At 33.1% G+C, this 19,919-nt stretch overlaps 5 protein-coding genes across 5 annotated transcripts in view; 3 read left to right on the forward strand and 2 right to left on the reverse strand.

Moving 5' to 3' along the window:
- Positions 1-56: 56 nt before the first annotated feature.
- Positions 57-1,629, reverse strand: LOC123012092 (store-operated calcium entry regulator STIMATE-like). Its single transcript, XM_044409885.1, has 3 exons — positions 1,358-1,629; positions 848-1,311; positions 57-799 (listed from the first exon to the last, which is right to left on the reverse strand). Exons 1-3 carry the CDS (start codon positions 1,485-1,487, stop codon positions 569-571), a joined length of 825 nt encoding a protein of 274 aa, XP_044265820.1. The 5' UTR covers positions 1,488-1,629; the 3' UTR covers positions 57-568.
- A 189-nt stretch (positions 1,630-1,818) lies between these two features.
- On the forward strand, positions 1,819-2,787 carry LOC123012094 (60S ribosomal protein L12). Its single transcript, XM_044409888.1, has 4 exons — positions 1,819-1,981; positions 2,044-2,117; positions 2,174-2,354; positions 2,555-2,787. Exons 1-4 carry the CDS (start codon positions 1,945-1,947, stop codon positions 2,758-2,760), a joined length of 498 nt encoding a protein of 165 aa, XP_044265823.1. The 5' UTR covers positions 1,819-1,944; the 3' UTR covers positions 2,761-2,787.
- LOC123012095 (nucleoredoxin-like protein 2) lies at positions 2,472-3,983 on the reverse strand. Its single transcript, XM_044409889.1, has 3 exons — positions 3,177-3,983; positions 2,989-3,119; positions 2,472-2,936 (listed from the first exon to the last, which is right to left on the reverse strand). The coding sequence occupies exons 1-3, from the start codon at positions 3,360-3,362 to the stop codon at positions 2,798-2,800; spliced, it is 456 nt and encodes a 151-aa protein (XP_044265824.1). The 5' UTR covers positions 3,363-3,983; the 3' UTR covers positions 2,472-2,797.
- LOC123012093 (DNA-directed RNA polymerases I, II, and III subunit RPABC1) lies at positions 3,579-4,910 on the forward strand. Its single transcript, XM_044409887.1, has 4 exons — positions 3,579-3,773; positions 3,824-4,254; positions 4,302-4,380; positions 4,718-4,910. Exons 1-4 carry the CDS (start codon positions 3,717-3,719, stop codon positions 4,781-4,783), a joined length of 633 nt encoding a protein of 210 aa, XP_044265822.1. The 5' UTR covers positions 3,579-3,716; the 3' UTR covers positions 4,784-4,910.
- A 4,834-nt stretch (positions 4,911-9,744) lies between these two features.
- LOC123010818 (zinc finger SWIM domain-containing protein 4-like) overlaps positions 9,745-19,919 on the forward strand; it is a 51,405-nt gene continuing 41,230 nt past the window's right edge. Inside the window, 2 exon segments of the mRNA XM_044407959.1 lie at positions 9,745-9,876; positions 9,878-10,280. Coding sequence (XP_044263894.1) covers positions 9,745-9,876; positions 9,878-10,280 — 535 coding nt within the window.

Raw genomic sequence — 19,919 nt, forward strand, 5'->3', positions numbered from 1 at the left:
AAACTAGGTCGTAGTCTTTAACGGTACTGTTGATAATTAATATTCCATAATTTGTAAGTAAAACCGTTTATTACGAAAATAAATCGATTTATTATCCGTTCTGTACACAAAAACTCTTATATCTAAATATTTGGTATAAATATGGTAAAGATATGACGTTCGTGATTAAAACAAGAGATAAATTTTTCGATGAGAATATGGAATGTCAATGAGTAATTAATATAAATATGCAAAAACCAAATAAATAAAAATGGGACGGTTCTATGAGGTGTTCAATCCCAAATTTGATACATTACACAGGCTTGATGATGACTACTATATAAACAGAGTCGTTTGACTATTTTGTTTCATAAATAGCACCTACAGAAGTAACCTAGATATCACTAATCTCACGGTAACCAGATTTAACTAAACTTAAATCGTTAGAGCTTAAGGAGAGACAAAATTACAGCCGTTTTGAAACCGCTGATTAAAATAATTTGGCACAAGTAACCACATTAAGGCACTTGATTTTGCAAATATGATATTTGGACAGTCTCTTAATTATTTTAATCAGCCTAACACAATTTTAAGTTAACACGTGTCCATTTATAGGTACTGATTCAGGGTCTAACAATTCATCATCTCCTGAAAGCAGAATATCACTTTCCGAATCGCGTCTTCTAATTTTTTTCTTAATTGTTCTGTACTTGACTTTAGTTCGCGCCAAAAGAGTATTTTCAGCACTCGTCCTTCTCGCACGTCTTTTAGTGTGACTTTTATGCATAAGAAAGTTATCAGTGACCCAAAACATCAACATCTGTAAACATTAAAATTTATAAGCAATCATCTTGATGACAAAACTTACGTTTACGAAAAACGGTATGATGAGCATAACAAATGCTAGTTCCACCTTGGGATTATCAATAGGCGATAAAATAAAATCTTTAACGCCATCCCAAAAATCAAGCTGCATAAATAATGTTATTGACACTTTAACAATGGCCATAAGGCCCACATAAAGACAACACTGCGCCATCCACGCATTTGCCGACGGTGGCTTTCCATACTCCCCAAAATTAATCGCCTCCCAACCTTTCCTTTTCGATAAATGTTGACTTAAACGAATTCCTATGAATATAATAAACAACCCCAAGGAGGAATCCAAGAGGAAATTTATCAAGTACCAAGTACATGGATCGCCTAAGTATTGTCCTGCGAGCCATACATTGGCCAGATGTATAGCCATAGCCCCCATACCTTGCTTTGAGGTGTCATAGAACCAAATTAACCAAGAACGGCGTTCACTTCGTGGCTCACAAAACCTTTTAGCTGAAAATTTCTGTAAGAGGGTTTATAGGTGAAAAGTGACAGTTACCTATGAGACAGGTGAAGGCTAAACAGGCTAATAACACTTGAAGAAACCATCCGAAAACGTCAGTTAAGGCATCTTTGCTGCAATGCAAGCCCCCTTGCGAGGCTTTTAGCACGTTTTCTGAAGAATTCATAGCACTAGAAACACTTTACTATCTATTATCAATTATCATTCTTAGTTTTTAGGAACGTTTAATTAGATTTATATAGACTTCGAACATTTACTATAAACATGACAATACAATGACAGTTGACAGCAGTGACAGTGGCAGTGACGTATTTGGAAGTGCCTAATGCTACATGTAGAAAGTGAACAATTTTTGTTGTTTTATATGTAATTCAATAGTACTTTGACATCTTTTATGAAATAATTTTATAAAATGTAATAATGTGTGTTTTTTGTTATTTTGTTATTTTTAATTTTGAAACATTTTTGGTTTGAATTTGTTGCTGCGGCACTGCAGCCACTTCCTCTTTGAAATAAGCCGTGGAAGGTTGACCGTGGTTTGTTATTACATTACGAACAAATCCACAATCATCGGCCTTTTGAGTATTAATTTTTACTCAGAATTAGTTATAATAGATTAAAAAATGCCTCCAAAGTTCGATCCTAACGAAGTTAAATACGGTATGTTGTTATATGATATTTTTTGCATCACCTAACCTCACCTTTTTTTCACGTTTATGTAGTTTACCTTCGATGTGTTGGTGGTGAGGTTGGTGCAACATCTTCCTTGGCCCCAAAAATTGGTCCCTTGGGTTTGGTAAGTGGTTTTACAAAAAAAGAAGAAATATAAGCTCTAATGACAACATGTTACAGTCTCCCAAAAAAGTCGGTGACGATATTGCCAAAGGCACCGCTGATTGGAAAGGTCTTAAGATAACAGTTCAACTTAAGATCCAAAATCGTCAAGCTACTATTTCTGTTGTTCCATCAGCCGCCAGTTTGATTATTAAAGCCTTGAAAGAACCACCAAGAGACAGGAAGAAGCAGAAGAACAGTGAGTTTTATTATTTTTTTAAATGCATTTGTTAAGAACAGCAAGTTAATTATAATTTGTTGATATTAACTATATGCTATATTACCTTGCCTTTAATTGCAACCCATGCTTACGAATTACTAAGTATGTTACTTAAGGGGGCGTACAGAATAATTTTGATTTATTTATAAATCTTTTTCTAACGTTTTGTGTCTTTGCAGTTAAACACAGTGGCAACATTACTTTGGATGATGTTATCAGCATTGCCAGACAAATGAGGCCAAGATCAATGGCTAAAAATCTGTCTGGAACAGTTAAGGAGGTTTTAGGAACAGCCCAATCAGTAGGTTGTACCATTGATGGGAAGCTCCCACATGACGTTATTGATGAAGTAAATGATGGCTCTGTAGAAATACCTGAAGAGTAAAATTTATAAAATAAACTTTCTGATACATTTTTTATTATTAGTCTGTCCAAGTCACTAGCACATTTAGCCCCTTTTCGACGAGTTCTTGTCTCCCCGCTTTAGTTATTATTTCGCCGTTTTTTTTGACCACGATTATATTAGGAATAGTTGTAATCCCAAAAATTCTACGAAGTTGTCTACAAAAAAATAGATTCGCTATTATTTTTTAAATTCACATTTTCCTTATACTCGGCCAAATCATCTTGAAAGGGAACCGCAAACCATCCACCTTGTGTTTTATAAAACGCATCAAAGTCGTCAGGACTGGTGTCAGATGAAACATAAATCACCTCAATGCCCATATTTCTGCGAAGGTTTTCCTGTTTAAGTAAAAGTTTACAAGTGAAGCAGACGTCGGGTGTTCTTTACGTACCTACCTTGTGAAGCTCCTTCAATCTCTGAAGGATTACTTTACAGTCCGCTGATTTACACCACATAGCACCAAAGAAAAATATTATAATCGTCTTATTTTTCATTGCATCTTCTGCAGGGATAAGTTTTTTTATTTTATTTACCAGTTGTTTACCCTGAAGAAGGTCCATTATTTGGCAATTCGATGACATTTTGCGAGTTTGTGATCGTCAAACTAAATTTTAATTTAAATATGGCGCCATTAAAACTGTAACATGCATATGGTACAATTTCGGTAATAGCGAAAACATCTTTCTTAAACAAAAAAATATCTCAATTTCTATTTTTATTCTTTGTTGATTGGGTAAGTGTTTTTTTCAATGAAGTGAAGTTACAATATTGACATGATTTCGTTGTTAACAACAACAAGAATTCGCGATTTCCAGATTATGAGTAACAAAACTTGATGGTGTAGTGCAAATATATGGCATTATAACAACTTTTGCTCTTGTTTTGATAATTTATTAGTGTTGTGTTGGTTGTGAGTTATTTTTTAACTTAACAATATGGATGATGAAGCTGAAACGTATAAATTGTGGCGAATTCGCAAAACAGTCATGCAGGTACCCGACCTAACCTCACTTTTTCACTCTACCTAAACAAATTTATTCAGTTATGCCATGATCGGGGCTATTTAGTAACCCAAGACGAGTTGGACCAGACCTTGGAACAATTCAAAGAACAATGCGGCGACAAACCTAGCGAAAAACGGCCGTCACGAAACGATTTAACAATTCTCGTAGCTCACAATGATGACCCAACAGACCAAATGTTTGTTTTCTTTCCCGACGAGCCCAAAATTGGTATAAAAACAATCAAAACGTACTGTCAACGGATGCAAGACGAGAATATTCATAGAGCCATTATTGTGGTCCAACAAGGAATGACACCATCAGCCAAACAGTCTCTTGTTGATATGGCCCCCAAATATATCTTGGAACAGTTTTTAGAATCAGAATTACTGATTAATATTACAGAACACGAATTAGTCCCTGAGCACGTAGTGATGACCCCAGAGGAGAAGCAAGAATTATTGACTAGATAGTGAGTGATTTGAGGGTTTATTTGAGCAAATTAATTCTTTATTGCAGCAAATTGAAGGAAAATATGCTGATGAGAATACAGGCCGGGGATCCCGTGGCGCGGTATTTCGGGTTGAAGCGTGGACAGGTACCCATAATGCCATTTTTAATCAATTAAAATTATTCTCATCAATTTACGGTGTAAATGAGGTTATTTCACCATGTTGCCAGTTTTATTGAAACGGTGTTGGGATATAATTGCCATAGTGCGGCACTACTTGTTGCAAGTAACAGCTGAATAATTAGAAATTTTGTTCAATAATGTTAATTTATTAAAGTTTTTATGGCGTAAATGGTGGCTAAACTACTGGTTAAAAGTAATAACCGCCGTATTATTTTTTATAGTTGTATCCGAGGTGTGTTTCCCCGTGAAACATGCGGGTTGTAATGCAAATAAATTACGTTGTGTTCTTGCTTTGTTGCAGGTGGTTAAAATCATTCGGCCATCGGAAACCGCCGGACGTTACATTTCCTACAGGCTTGTCTGCTGAACTAATTTAAATTTAAACCGTCACATTGTCGTCGGAGGGAGCCGAACTCTATTCTTTTAGGTACACCTATTTGAATATCACATGTATCTGCTTGATCAATAAATTTTGTATTTGAAATGATTAAAAAGTCTTTTTCTCTTGCCCTTATCGGATATTGGATATCGCTTTCCGGTTGTGGCCGTAAATAATTGAAAGGGCTGTAAGTTGGCGTCGGGGTGATTGTATTCATTGATTAACTATTAAAGATGGTTTGCATAATTCGGTGTGTATACGGGCGGCCGAGGACGAGGGACTTGTCAGCCACCGCCGAATATTGATCTTGGCTCCCGGCCTGCCTGCCTGCCTCTGTCTGTTTTCCGATGTCATTCTCATGCAAGTATCGCCAATCAATGCGGGCGGACGCAATTACGCGATTTTCACCATTGGCCACCGCGTCGAAACTCGGCGACAGCCGCTGCGACGATGCTGTTTGACTACCGACGCCGATGATGCAACCAGCGACGTGGAAAACTATGTAGATAGAAACCGAAATTTAACGTTTCATTTCATCTACTGCGTAATGAACAATACGCAAATCTTAAACATCGACTTTTGCAGAAAAGGATTTTTTCATTGTGAAATAAAGATAACTGTAATTATAAGTAGGAGGCTGAAAGAAAAATTTGGATTTTTCATAATTTTTTGTGGGTACTAAGTGGTCTCAAGGATAATATTTTTATGTTTTCTCAGATAAAGGAACTACGCTACTTTCGTGGAAATAAAAATAATTGCCATAATTGTTCAGAATTGCGATTCTATACACTTAAAATTGCAAATAAGTGTAACATAAATGGAAGTAATGACGAACTGAAAGGAAAATATTTGATTGGTGTCTTTTGTTTCAAGTCTGCGGCAAATAACGTGACGAAAATTAGATACATATTCATAAAAAAAACTAAACGCGGATTATTTTAAAAATTACGAAGCATAGCAATAAGTATCAGTATTTAAGTTTTAATTATGTATAATACAATAACTGCTGCTGTGTGCGTTTTCATTGTGAACTGTGATAACTTGTGACGACAAACATATTCTACTTTTGTCCACACTAATCACTCGTGTATTATAATTTTATTATCGGACATAGTTAACGAACGAGCGGTAATTTTAGCCAAACATGATTTTAATTCTGTATGTGTAAATGACGTAAATTGAATACTAAAGTAAAAATATTGCTTTTTATATCACTTCAATAAATTATATGATTATAAGAGAAGCATTTGTGTAATAAGAATGTCATATGACGACTATTAATGCTCAATCTTGTGGTTTTTCCTACTAGATACCTATTAAAATTCAAATTTGTTTGATTGATTTGAACACATTTAACAATAAAAATGTAAATAGACTTTTGATTGTGTTAGTTAATCAATAATCATGTTTCTTTTAAAACAATGCAATATGCAGAAGAACAAGTTCATCATTGTTTCAGGGTCTTTTGGAGAATTTCTAAATGAGTTAACAAAAATGAGCAAAAACGTTCATAGTTAAAATTATGTATTTCTAGATAATTACACCAGGATAATTTTTTTTCACTGAAGTAAATGTATCTAATCTAGGCAATATTACTTATGAAAATTAAAAAAAATAATAATATTTCAAGTAAGATAAGCTACCAGGAATATGAAAAAAAAATTTTTAAAAATTCTATCTGTCAAATAATTTTGACATTTGACATTTTTTTATGTCCATTTAATAATACTGATAATTTTGTATGTTTTTTTTTTTCAATTATTGAGTAAAGGTACAAAAATTTTGCCAATAAAAGCCACAAATAACATTGAACAGAGTTACAATTTAGGATACAGCTTCTTTGTTTCCTCTTCTAATAGAAATCAGCAAAAAAACTTGGAAAATTATTTTTGTAACAGAAATAAATAGAGTCAAGGTGCAAATTCTAAACTCTTATAACTTCGAAATTTTTATAGGAATTTTTTTTTAACATTTTTGCCGTGTTCCTGGCATCTTGCCTTATATGGCATTTTTCTCTGGGACGTGAGTTCTGACGCATCCTGTAGAAATTAACATTATGAAGAATAAAGTGATTTTGAAGTTTTCTGTAGAACCATGTTTTATTTCTTGTATAGTTTTTTTTTTTAATATATTCATTACAGTTCTGAAAATTATAAATATGTATGTATAAAACCATTAAATTAGTTTTCGTTTTTTATTATTCAAATTATTTTATTAATAGAGTTGTAGGAACTTTTATGAACTCATTTTGTACAGTACTGTTTTTTAATTAAACTATATTAAAAATATTGGTTTATTTATAATAAACGTAAAGGATGACCTACTTATATTAGAGGGAACATTTTAACTAAAACAGAATTTATTTACTTTTTGTTAAATTCAGCACAAGGTCTTAGAAAATCTGGAAATTTGGTATTATTTGCGGATTAGCCCTTGTAAATAAAACGCTACATTATCCAAAACTTCGTGTTTTGTAAATTGTTAAATTTAAGTTATAGATTTTAAAATTTTGTTGTAATTCTTGGTAATAAAAGAAAATATATTTTTATGATAAGCTTATCATACGAGTAGGTAGGTATATTGATTTAAGTTTGAAAAGAATAAATAACTACGTATCTAAACAGCAAAGAATTCTACCAAAGAATTATTAGTAGTCAGTTGTTTATTAATTTTAAAAATAAAATAATCAAAGTTCAGATGCGAGTGAATTTTCAATTTTTTGATGTTGTTTTGGAGGCACCCTCAAATTAAGTCCAAAAACAGAAAAAAAAACAACACCAACTATGTACCAATATTTTGGAGTTAAATAACGTTCATAATAATAAAATAAGAACAATTCTGTGAGTTGTTTTCTCGGTTGCATGTTATATTAGAACACTATTTCTGCATTATTCTATTACCAGGTCAATTTTCAACATCAAAACCATAAATACTTTGTATAGTACCAAAGTATATTCCAAATTTAAAATAATTTGAAAGAAAAAAATTGCTTTGGCCGGACAATTCTACCACTTATTGGTTGAGGATAATTATTATTTGTTGATGCTCTTCTTGTCCTATTTATTTAAGAATTTATGTAAAGAAAAATTTTTAAATGTAATTTTACAAAGAATAATAAATATGTGGTTGAAAATGTACAGGGTGCTGCATTTTGAATGTCCGAATAGGGAATCTCCGAAACTAAGAAGTTTAGTTAAACGAGTAATACATTCTGCGGCTCATTTTTTGAGAAAATAATATTGGTTAAAACCGCATCCAGCTATCGTCTTTTGCTTTCGACTTTTAGACAATAATTGACATTTTAGCGAAATCTAAAAAAATTCATATCTTCGTTATTATAGAAGACAAATTTGAAATAAAGACATTATACAGGCACTTTTTTACGTAGAATTTGTAGTTAACATTTTTTTCAGTTGTTTGTTTAGCCGTAATAAAATAAATTTTTATTTTTTTAAATGGGAATCATAGATGGTTATGTCATTTTTAAAAAGTTTGTTTTTTTCTTATCTAAAAATATATGTTTGTAACAAATTATTATAATACTTTTTTAGCAAAAAATTATCTTTGACTTTTGTTCGCAGTTGGCAATGAAAAAATGTTGCATCTTCAACTAAAAGGATTTAAACTACGAGTATATTATTCAACTAGTGTCACTAATGAAAAAGTTTTCTAAGCACTAAGTAATGAAAATAATGCAAAATAAATCGTAAAGCAACTTATTGTCGACATTTCTTTGTTTTTAAACAAGCTAGCATTACAAATGTAACTTCTAGTGATACACAAAGTGTTTAAAAAAAAAAAACGCTTTAATTCTTCAATAAAATATATTTTATATGACAAAAAAATGACGATATGGCTATTCAAATACCCAAATTCCGTCTATATGGAACGTTATCCTACCTCCATTAGATCATCAAAAAAATGTTTTGCTAATTGTGTTGACTGTTGACACATTTGTTTTTCCTATTTCTGGATTTAAAAAAAAATATGTAGGTAATAATTTTGTTCTGAGGCACTCGCATATTTGTTCAATACTTCTAACGTATCGTATTTTTTTAATTTTTCTTATTATATCTATTTTTCCATCTATTTTACGGTTCACAAAACTCTTATTGATTATTATATATTTACACATTTGGAGTGAAATAGTTTTTCCATTGCCAACTCTTATGAAACAAAATATGTATTTCATTTTTTAAGTATAATTATAAAAAAAATATTCTGTTATAAATATATATTTTCAGATCAGAAAAAAATAAGCTTTTCAAAATTGCCATAGCCGCCTATGATTTCCATTTAAAAAAATACAAGTTTATCTTATTACGGCTAAACAAATAACTGAAAACAATAGTTAACTACATTATTAACTTCCTCGTAAAAAAGTGCCTGTATAATGTCTTTATTTCAAATCCGTATCTTCTATAATAACTAATAATAAGATATATTTTTTTTTAGATTTCTCCAAAATGTCAACTTTTGTCTGTAAGTCGAAAACAAAAGACGATAGCGGGAAGCGGTTTTAACCAATATTATTTTCTTGAAAAATGAGCCCCAGAATGTATCATTCGTTTTTGGCTAAACATCTTAGTTTCGGAGATTCCCTATTCGGACATCCAAAATGCAGCACCCTGTACAGAATATTTGGAACATTTTCTGTGTAAATAACATCCTCAATTATTTTCTTTCCTCGGTAATGTCAATTATCTCTGTTAAAAATATAACTGGCATAACTAGGAACAAAAATATAGTCCGTTAGGTCTTATATCTGGCTTAGTGCCTTTTAAAACGGACTCATTGGTTATTATCCCTCGATTAGTAATCACCTGCAATGCACCGTTGCACCGTCTGGCGTTGCATTTTCCCGGCGCCTATCCGCCTTACCTCCATCCCGTCTTGTCCGGTCTTCTATTTTTTTCGAGGTCAGTGTGCTTAGAGCGCGGTCCCTTCCCATGTGTGGGCCCCCATTCCACCGTCCTGGCGCCCCCTGCACCTTGCGCCATGTGGCGAACATAAACAAACGACATTACGCACGCGGGGGTCGAATCAGCTGTGCCTCGGTGGGGAGCGCGTGCGCCCCTCTGCCGCCTCTGTCGGCTGCGTTCAGTCAGTGAGAGTGTGTCGTCGATGGCGGTGGCCAGGCGGTTGTGCTGCTCCCAGGCCGCCGGCGGGGGGCCCTTGCTGCGGGAGNCCTTGCTGCGGGAGCCGGGGCCGCGCTCCCCGGACTCGCTGCTCGACATTACCGCCAAGATCGTCGCCGAGAACATCCCCTTCCAGCGGATCGAGGAGCGCTACGACCGCATCCCCGAGCCAGTGCAGCGTAGGATCATCTTCTGGTCTTTTCCGAGGAACGAGCGTGACATATGCATGTACAGTTCGCTGTCGCGAGTGCCGCCTGTTAACGCGGGGGCCGAGCCCCAGAACCTCTCCTTCTGCAAGGGATTAAAGCTCCTGGAGACCGGCTGCGTCGACAGCGTACTACAAGTTGGTAAGTCGCCTTGCCTCCGGGGCCCCATTATGCACACATTACGCCCGCCCGAATCAATACACCACCTAATCATTTACGACTTTCGACGTGGAAAACGCTCCAACCCCAAATTCTTCGTCTACAACTAGTCAATACCTACTAACAGTCCCCAAAACGTAGGCTTCGGGATGAACAAGTGGTTGAGACGGTCGCTTTTTTCTTACGACTCCTGCAGAAGTGCAGATGCACCATAAATCATCGCGGTAACCTAATACTTTTTTTGGATGAGAAAATCTCGCCGGACTAGAACCAAAACCTTTCAGAATACGATTTTTGTCGAAGCGTAAATCTGAAAAAAATAGATTGTTGAAAGTCGATCTATGAGAGTATCGAATTATTTGTTAATCCGGCGTGAAGATCGACGAAAGAGTAGTGAAAGTGCGACTTGATTACTGTAAATACATAACAATAACAATAATAACCGAAGCTACGTCTGTGACATGGTTTCATTTTTTGCAATTTTTAAAGATACGTATTTAGATCAATGTCTTAACGATCGGTTATATAAGAAAACTATAATTAATTTTGTATTGGTTAAAGCAACCTAATTTATTGACTAATTTCAAACTATAGGTAATCGTTTAGTAAACTTTGGTATGGACACACGTGATTAACGACAGTAGTTATGGTGGCCCCAAACTAAATTTTGGTCGTTTTTGTGGACAGAAAAAGTAGCTTCCTATTGAATAACGATGCAACCGTAGTCGTTAGTTACGGTTTTAAGTCAAGCCAAAAAAACGTCACCATTTTTCTTTAAAAAATTTAATTAATAATTTGCTTTTATGTAATTATAATAATTTGGGAATAAAGTTCAAGATTTAGTTGAATACTTAAATGCAAATTGAAAATAAAATGGAATTTGTATTCGTCGTTTCATTATTTACGATAAGATTCATCATAGCTTCAAATATACGTAATTCGACCTACTGACAATGAACGTAAATTGTTTTTTAATCCATTCAATGAAAGGAAAACAACTATTTTCAAGAAGCAAACTTTTTATTCATTTTACTGACTAGATACAGGGAGGACTATGAATTAGGTGATTATTCATTAATTTGTTGCAATTTTAAGTCAATTGAAGTAGCATCATACTTATCTATGTAATTTTTTTCTGCTTTATTAAAGACGCTTTTAAAATTTAACCAAAGTCTATCATATTAATAAATAAAATAAACGATAAAGAAATAGTTAAAAAAAACAAGATCAAAACACAAAATAGCGCGTATAGTTATTTACCTTTTAAATAAAATGAAAAAGAAAGAATAAGTCTAAAGAGGCTGATTAAAACGTTATAGTGTGTTGCATGATTTTACAGGGTTTATTGATTATGGAAACACCAACTTGACCAAACTTCTCTCCTTTCAATTTTTTTCCAAATTATTGGCGTTTCTTCCTGTAATACACACTACCTCTAAAATTTCAAATACGTTTTACATTTATTTTTTGTCCGAAAATTTGGTGTTCATTTACAATAAATATGTTAAAAATATTTTTCTATTGTTTTCTTCTTTTTTTTTTGAACGTTGTTATTTTTCTAAATGTGTACCATATTTTTGTGCGGAAGTATTATAATGACGATTAATAGTTTCAGATTTGAAATTAATAAGATATTTAACAAATTGAATTAGTAGGAAATCTACTCGAATTTAGTTTATTAGTAGTGGTAATAGTATGGTAATACAGAGTGTAGTACACCTATAGGTATGTATGTTGCAATGAAAAAAAAAATGTGTTTCTAATTCTTATACTTTAATCTGGAAGGATATGGACTTTGTGTACCCATTAATCATGGTTTAACATTATTTCTCTATTATCTAGGTACCTGTATTATTTATTTTAGAAAAGTTCTGTCGTTCATGTTGCTCAAGCTTTTAACGGTAAATACGTTTTAATTGTTGTTTATTTTTTGGTTTAGTACCGTCGTGGGTCGCGAAAACTGTTTAAGTTCAAGTGAATCATAATAAACAAACCGTCATTGCACCAACATCGTCACTATCAGTCAATGGATTACGTTATTACTTATTAATCGCAAACATAACTATTGGGCCACGACCTCGCTTGCTCTTATCTTCCGAATGTCGTATAAGGAGTGGTCCGGATCGAAACTCAACTTTCATCTGAATGAAAAATTTCAAATGAACCTGTCCTAGATGCGATGAAATCAAACGATAAAACCTAATAGATCACTTTATCCGTGTTGTAGGATTCGATATTTTATTGTAATTGGTAGATATTTGATCGGTTATGAAGGCAAAACGCGTCAGTGTTGATTGTGACACTCCCAAAATCCGCCAAACATTCCTGTGCAGTGGTCAACAATGCCGAAGAAAACGGCCCTTGCAGTCGGTGAGACTGATGTTTTCAGGGCGGTCTGTAGGGGGATCATAAAGTAGTCATTTGTAGTGTAGGCCCGGTCGGATCCGAAGTTATTCTTCTTTGTTCCTGGGTCATTCAGGCTCGAGAATGCAGCAGCGTGCATTCTCACTCGTTGCCAAATTGGGACCCTCAGTCCTTCGAGGGCTTTCGCTCTTATTTTACTGCCTTGAAATTATTTCGTTTCCTTGCGAGCCCTCGAATTAGCTGGGATTTTCGTGTCATTTTCTCGTAGTGAACTGCTGGACGGAAGTATTCGAGTATGTGACCGAGAGAGGATTCCAAGTATGTGAGCTGTTCGTGACGTAGCTCCAACAGCTGATTTCCTCAACGGAACATGACTCTAAAACACGGTTTATACAATGATCGCGTTCGATTTTTCGACACGTTGATGACATCATTCTAGTTATCACTTAATCTCACTGCTAATTGTGATACTTGAAACGCTTACGAAATTTTCGTGCAGGTCGAGAAAATAATGGCAGCTATTCAAAGAAATGTTTAAAGAATTTATGCAAACAACTTAGAAATTCGATAAATCGGTGGTCTAACTGCGGAATTTCGTACAACACGATGAAATTTACAGATAGTTGAAAGTTTAGCAAATAAAACATTCATGTTTCTGCATTTTTGGGATTTTTTCTATTTGAACACTTTTAACGCGATTAAATATTGTGTCGTACAATATTTGGACGAACTTCAATTCGTGTTCCAAAGAATGTCAAATTTACTTTTTGATAGGAGATAATTACTGAGTTGGTATCTGAGTTTCGTTTGAAGACATTCGTGGCCAATTACGTGGATATTAGTATAAAGATGAAAAGGGATAACCATTGGCTCCCCTTTTCCACGAACAAATGATATTTTATTTAAAATTCAAACAACTTATACCTTGTTACTTCATACAAATTTAAAGGAAAATGTCGATAGCTACGTATACTTACATCATTTTTGAGCCTATCATTGTTTTGAATATTTTTTTTGAGGGCGATTAAAAGTAAACTTCTGAAGAATCGATACTTCTGCTTAATGCTTACTTATTAAAATATCACTTGGTATTAATGACCGGCTACTTTTAGGAATTATTTATATAGGTTTAAGATGATAAGTTCTTTGTTAACGCACGCATCATCATTAAATAATTTGTGCTTTTTTCTAATGGCGACATTTATATGATTAACCTAATTGTAATTGTGTTGGTGTTTTGCTACTAAAGGCCAGAGGTCGTCTAATTACATTCCTCGTTTATTTATTCTAATTTTTTTCAGGTATTATATATTTCCGATTCTATTTTCAATAATGTTTGAAACATGAATCACCCTGTGTGTTAACTTATTTATTTATAGTTGACGATTATTTTTGATTAAGTCTATAGAATGGATTTCTGTCTGAAATGCTCAACGTCCAGATTTTGTTAGCAGACGATTTATTGTCGTTTCGTTCGACCGCAGATACATTGTTATCCGTATAATAGCGGTATTGTAAAATACACCATATTGCTGATGTTTATAACTAGGAAAATTTGATTCGTTGTATTGTAATTTTGGATAAGCGTTTGATTAATGCGTCGGTTCAAGTGCACCGACAGTTAATTAAACCTTGACTACAAATTGATCATTTTGAAGAAATAAAACAGTCATTCTCAATTTCACTTTGGAATCGGGTATATCTATTTCATATTCGTATCTATTTGTTCCCGTATTGTATTCGTACATTGATAGATAATGTTAAATTGTTATGTCGACAATTTTAATCCTATTTGAAATTTCAAAGCGATGTTAGTCGATGATTTATATGTATTTAATTTTTTTTTTATTTAAATTTAAAGAATTGCTTTAATAGATAAAATTCTTTTGTGCGAATTACACAAGATTTTGTCAAAATAAATGAAAGTTAATAATTGTTAAAATAAGTGTAACAAAACCATTCAAACATTTAATAAGATGTGAAACGGATAGAATAGACATTCTAACATAATTTTTAATTAAAAAAATCAATGGAAATATTCAGATTTAAAATGTTTCACGAAAAAATTAAAAATTTTAGTTGTACAAACTAAGTTTATTCCTAAATAATGTAACATTTATTTTTTACTTTAAAAATACCGGATAAAAGCGTATTTTGGTTATTAAAAAAGCTCTAAAAAAATTCATTGATATAGCATAATAGGGAATTTTGATTGTAGCATCTTGATTTTTTTTAGATATTTTTTAGATTTGTTTTTGAGTTTTGGATAACATTATTTAATTAAACAAAATCGTCATGTTGATTAAATTTTTTTTTGAGTTTATAATTATAATGTAAACAATAATAAATTGATTGTTGATTTGTTTATAATATATTCCTAGGTAAGTATTTTAATTTCTTTATTGTTTGTGCCAAGAGAAAAAACTCAAGGTGTAAGTGGGAACTTTTACTTACAAGAGTAGAGCATTTTTAAACTTTTTTGCTTGAACCCTTGGAATTAAATATCTGTGAAGGAATATTTTATCAGATGAATTGTTTAAAAAATATATTACCATTAGAGAAATAGTCGCTTACTAATTATTTTTCTTGCTTATTACTTTTTTGTTTGTATAGGTATTATGTAATATTTTATATTCAACTGTATGTGTAAAACAGTTATTTCCAACATAAGAATGCAAGAACCAGGATTTCACACCTCTCATGGATTCACTGGGTTTTTCTTTCGTTTATTGTCCCACATTTTCACATTATTTAACTTCATACATGCAGTTCCGTCCTACCGGCATATTTAATTTCCATGCCCTTTTTTATAGCTGCCAGTCAAGCGAAAGAGAACGAAAAGAAGTCACTAAATACAGTGGTTAGTCTCCCCTTACTGTTAGCGAACAATTACTTTCTGTACACCAAGTTTCAAATTCCTAACAATTTCTCCTAAGAATGGAACAGATGTGCTTTTGCGACAAAGCTCCAACCTGATGGGCACCAGATTTATTTATTGACGGTGAAAATTTTCGCTGTCTGGAGGCTAATTTTGAATCGGAAACTTGTGGCTGTAGTTTTGAGATGTATAGGATGTTGTGAATTGAATCTGACATGTGTGATGCTAATATTGCCATGGAATGAGTTTCTGTACGATTAGTTCAGCTTAATTGAAATACCGGAGCAGTTTAAACTATGACGTTGCATTAGAGTCAACAAGAATGTCCGCCATCATAGGAAATCATTTTCTGTTGTGCAAATAAAGTATGTGTGGATTGTGCATTATTGTGTCAATAAAACTAGTAATTAGTAATTAGTTTAAAGTCCTAACTTATCCGACTTTATCTCCTCTGCGAATTTGTTCAAGTAAGAATACCTGAAGTTTGTGCAAATGATGTGGTATAATATTGCAGCAGTTTTTCTTATTTGGGCAAAAAATTGTCTCAATTTTAATGAGTCATTACAAACAAAGTACCATTTGTTTCATTGGCATATTTTGTCATCAATTCTGGAAAGTGGTTAATTATTATTTGCTATCACTCACTATCATTGCAATTGCGAGTAAATAATGTTATCACTAATAAATGCACTTTTTGACAAATATGAGCCAAAATCCGGTGCTTGCCACATCTCTTAATTAAGCCACCTCACCTTTAACAACCGATGTTGTTCTTGATCTACTTCAATTCTCCTCTCCACAGTTTCCATCAATAGCCTGCAGCTTTTACCAACTAATTTTATTTTATTCTAATTCTTGCCTTAGGGGAAATAAACAACAGCTACTGAATTATAGTTCAACCTTCCATTATTATTTAAATACGTCATTTGAAAAATTGCTAGAACCGGAAACTTGTGGAAATTTAAACTACAGAATGTTATCTATCCTACTGTAATTTCGTACACAATAACTTTTTAAAGATAGCCGCTTGGAATTAGAGCACGTGTAGATTTTTATGGTCGAGATACCTTTTTAAATATAGGGTTGTAGTCTGGAGTATTATGAGCTGATCGGCCCATGTCTGGCCTGAAAATTGCTCGGACGAGGACCAAATTGATGCGCTTTATACAAGGTTATAGTAATAGAAAATTACTAATTAGGGGTGGGTAGCGTAGACGAAATTAGTGGCTTGAACATTAGAAAAAGGGACCCGTATTTAATTATGTGGCTAGCGTCTTGTCGAAGATTTTACCACCCTGCTACCAGCTTTTTTGTGGTCAATAATTGGTAGACCGGCTTTGTCACAACAGTTATGAGCTGTTATTACATCCATCCAAAATTATCAGAAATGTTTAAATAGATTTTTTCCTCATTATTTTGAAATTAGACTAAATATGTGTGTTAAAATGGGATCGGAAAATTTCAATTTGAAAAGCAATTCATAAATTGAAAGTTTTTTTAAAATAAGAATTTTTTTCTATAAATGTCAGATTCATAATGGCAATAAGTCATGGTAAATTCGTATAAAATCTTTAGTTGAGATTCGTGGACAAAGTTAAATGTCAAATGACAAGGAGGAAAATGTCGATAATGCAGTATAAAAAAGTAACTCAACCATTTACCATTGGAATTTCAAACTACGGTCATAGATTAAGGTTAATCTGTGCTACGGTTAAGTATCAAAATAAGGAAAATACTAAATACCTCGGAAAACACATATAAAATTCTGTTACTATGACGAAAAATATGATTCAGCTGGAAAAAAAGTAATAATTGAATTATTTTCACTACTTCTCGTGTTACATACAAAGTTTTTTAGTCTTTATTTATACTATTGTATAGTAAAAATTTTATTTTTAATCTACTACTACACGGAATTTTGGACGATTTGTTATTCGACTGACATGAAAATGTGGGCCGTATCAGGCAACTAACCTTACATTCGGTTTTTGTAATTTTTATCCTTATAGCTAGAGCGAAAATGATAACAAATCAAAATAATTTATTGAACTTATATAAAAACACGTATTGCTGGCATTATTGTTTCGGAAAATCGAGCCCAAAAATAAATTTCAACTAAAACTTTTAAATTTTAGTTTTAAATGTCAATCATAATGTCAATAAAGCGTGGCTTACATTGTCATTTTTTGAACTGACATAAATTTGATGTCCAAAATTCTCTGTCCGCCACTGTATTACTCTAAACTGCACCCCGTTTCTTCATCTATTATTAGAGAGAGAGATAAATATCTCTCAATAGAAAACATATCTTATTTTAAAAAAAAGCTATTCTATTCCAGTTCCAAATATTTATTTTAATGGTTATTGATTAGTAATGATCATCTATTTACCTAAACTTTCTATCAAGGTGTATAACAATAATCAGGAAAAAAATGATAATATTTTTAATAATTGTCGAAGCTATTTTATCGTAAATGTTCGTATTGTTTTATTTTGTATAGTAGGTACTTTAAAACTATCTATTTAATTATTATAAAGTTGTTAGATTTAAAGTTTTTTGAATTTTGTATTTTTGCTTTATGTACACTTGACGATTTATTTTACACATTTATCTCCCAACATTCAAGAATTCGTAAATGAGTCTTTTCCAAATTAGTCACGTTTTCCAAATGTAACCTTAATGGTCGGTGACACCGTTGTAAAAAAGATAAGCGATTTTTTCTTTCGGTTATAGCCATTTCGGACACATTCAACTCGATCTAAAAATCCTAGTGCTGTTTATAGTTCTTCACATCTCGGTTTGTGTTCGTCTGTAAAAAATCCATTTCAAAGTTTGTACCTGTGAGAGGTCAACGCCAGGAATGAAGGTTAACCTGTGGTATCTCTGTCGGAGGAGAAATATTTACCATAATTTGCCACAAATCGTATTGCGACTATATTGATCGGCGTAACCTAGAGCATAAAGCACCGCCAGGGAGCAATCAATCCTGCAGGACGATGTCGTCCCATGGCGGTGCTCGCATGATAATCCCCCGAAGAAATTGTGCGGTATTGTTTCAAGTTGATTTTCGTCGACGCCTCGCTCGGAATGATATGTGATGGGCATGAGTCAGAGGGGGTGAGCGCCCTCTTCGAGGCGGCAGCGCTAGAACGGATTACGTAGTCACCCCAGCAATAAAGCCGCCGGGCTCTCTTCGTTTGCATCCCCCTCTGGTACAACCTCCTAGATCTGGATTTAAAGTAAAGCCGACGCGTGTGGATGGATGCGTGAGTCGATCTAGTTTATTTTGGCCCGTCCAATTCAATTCACTAATCTCCAGCCACAGCAGCTCCACTCCACCCGGACATGCGTGCCAGAAGATGAGCCCAACTGTCCTCGGAGATTACATGCTAAATGGAAATTTTACCGTTTTCTCAACGACAGTTCAAGATTTTGAACAAATGCGACAAGCCAAACTGTGCTATCGCTAGATATAAATGCCTTCGACTTAGAATGGCCATCACTTATTTATAATTTACTCAAATTTTTATCTAGGAAAAATGTCAACGGATTTTTCTTTGATCTTTAGTAAAAGAAATAAAGGTACAAATTAAATGCATGAAATTGTACTTAAACGTAAAGTATTTTTGGCCAGTAAAAACAGTAAATATTCAGTAAAAGAAATAAATATACCTACGCATGGTTAAATAATAGATGTTCATTAACAAAATCAAAAACAAGGCGATAATAATAAATAGACAGTAGAAAAAAATGTTTCATAGAAGATTATAGGCTTCGTACACAAAATGATAAACGCTCAGTAAAATGATTTGCAATTCCTCAGTAAAATAATGTTTATTTTGTATTCAATGTTTAAGAGTGCTTTTATCAACTAATTTCAGTAGATAAAGTAGTCTTTTATAGTCTAGTGAAATAAAGTAATTTTTTATCTACTGTTTATATTCATGAAATTCTGGTAGGTGAGTACAAAATAAAACGAAATATTATACACAACGATAAAGATTGTTTATCTACTGTGAGAAAAGTATTCAATATTTTACTGATTTTTAGTTTTTTACCGAGAGAAAATAATATACCTTTATACAGCGTGATCTTCGGTTAATCCGGTGCGGACGTATTGATTCCAAATTAAACAAATTAAACAATTCGTAAAATAAAACTGGAAGTCGCAATTTTGTTTTTGTCTAGTGGAAAATTATGTCTACAACAATTATTGTTACAAGAATTGTGAGTAACAAAAATAAATGAAAAAGTATTATTGTAATGTGTTCTTTATTATCTTAACAAATTCTGACATGTCAATAATACGTTATATCGTTACAATGCATATTATAATACTTGAAAATTGTACGAGAAATCTGATAAAATATCCATTTAT

Source organism: Tribolium madens, unplaced genomic scaffold, assembly GCF_015345945.1.
Source record: "Tribolium madens isolate multiple individuals breed KSU strain unplaced genomic scaffold, Tmad_KSU_1.1 Scaffold_91;HRSCAF=231;Tcas5.2_LG7, whole genome shotgun sequence".
NCBI classification, from domain to species: domain Eukaryota; kingdom Metazoa; phylum Arthropoda; class Insecta; order Coleoptera; family Tenebrionidae; genus Tribolium; species Tribolium madens.

Excerpts from the sequence above, each read along its gene's own strand:
- LOC123012092 (XM_044409885.1), bottom strand. The coding sequence starts at position 1,487 with ATGAATTCTTCAGAAAACGTGCTAAAAGCCTCGCAAGGGGGCTTGCAT. Across the intron at positions 1,312-1,357 it reads AGCCTTCACCTGTCTCATAG|CTAAAAGGTTTTGTGAGCCA; the intron begins GTAACTGTCACT and ends AGAAATTTTCAG. Across the intron at positions 800-847 it reads TCATACCGTTTTTCGTAAAC|ATGTTGATGTTTTGGGTCAC; the intron begins GTAAGTTTTGTC and ends TAATGTTTACAG.
- LOC123012094 (XM_044409888.1), top strand. The coding sequence starts at position 1,945 with ATGCCTCCAAAGTTCGATCCTAACGAAGTTAAATACG. Across the intron at positions 1,982-2,043 it reads TCCTAACGAAGTTAAATACG|TTTACCTTCGATGTGTTGGT; the intron begins GTATGTTGTTAT and ends ACGTTTATGTAG. Across the intron at positions 2,355-2,554 it reads CAGGAAGAAGCAGAAGAACA|TTAAACACAGTGGCAACATT; the intron begins GTGAGTTTTATT and ends GTGTCTTTGCAG.
- LOC123012095 (XM_044409889.1), bottom strand. The coding sequence starts at position 3,362 with ATGTCATCGAATTGCCAAATAATGGACCTTCTTCAGGGTAAACAACTG. Across the intron at positions 3,120-3,176 it reads GATTGAAGGAGCTTCACAAG|GAAAACCTTCGCAGAAATAT; the intron begins GTAGGTACGTAA and ends TTACTTAAACAG. Across the intron at positions 2,937-2,988 it reads TTTCAAGATGATTTGGCCGA|ACAACTTCGTAGAATTTTTG; the intron begins GTATAAGGAAAA and ends ATTTTTTTGTAG.
- LOC123012093 (XM_044409887.1), top strand. The coding sequence starts at position 3,717 with ATGGATGATGAAGCTGAAACGTATAAATTGTGGCGAATTCGCAAAACA. Across the intron at positions 3,774-3,823 it reads TTCGCAAAACAGTCATGCAG|TTATGCCATGATCGGGGCTA; the intron begins GTACCCGACCTA and ends AAATTTATTCAG. Across the intron at positions 4,381-4,717 it reads TCGGGTTGAAGCGTGGACAG|GTGGTTAAAATCATTCGGCC; the intron begins GTACCCATAATG and ends GCTTTGTTGCAG.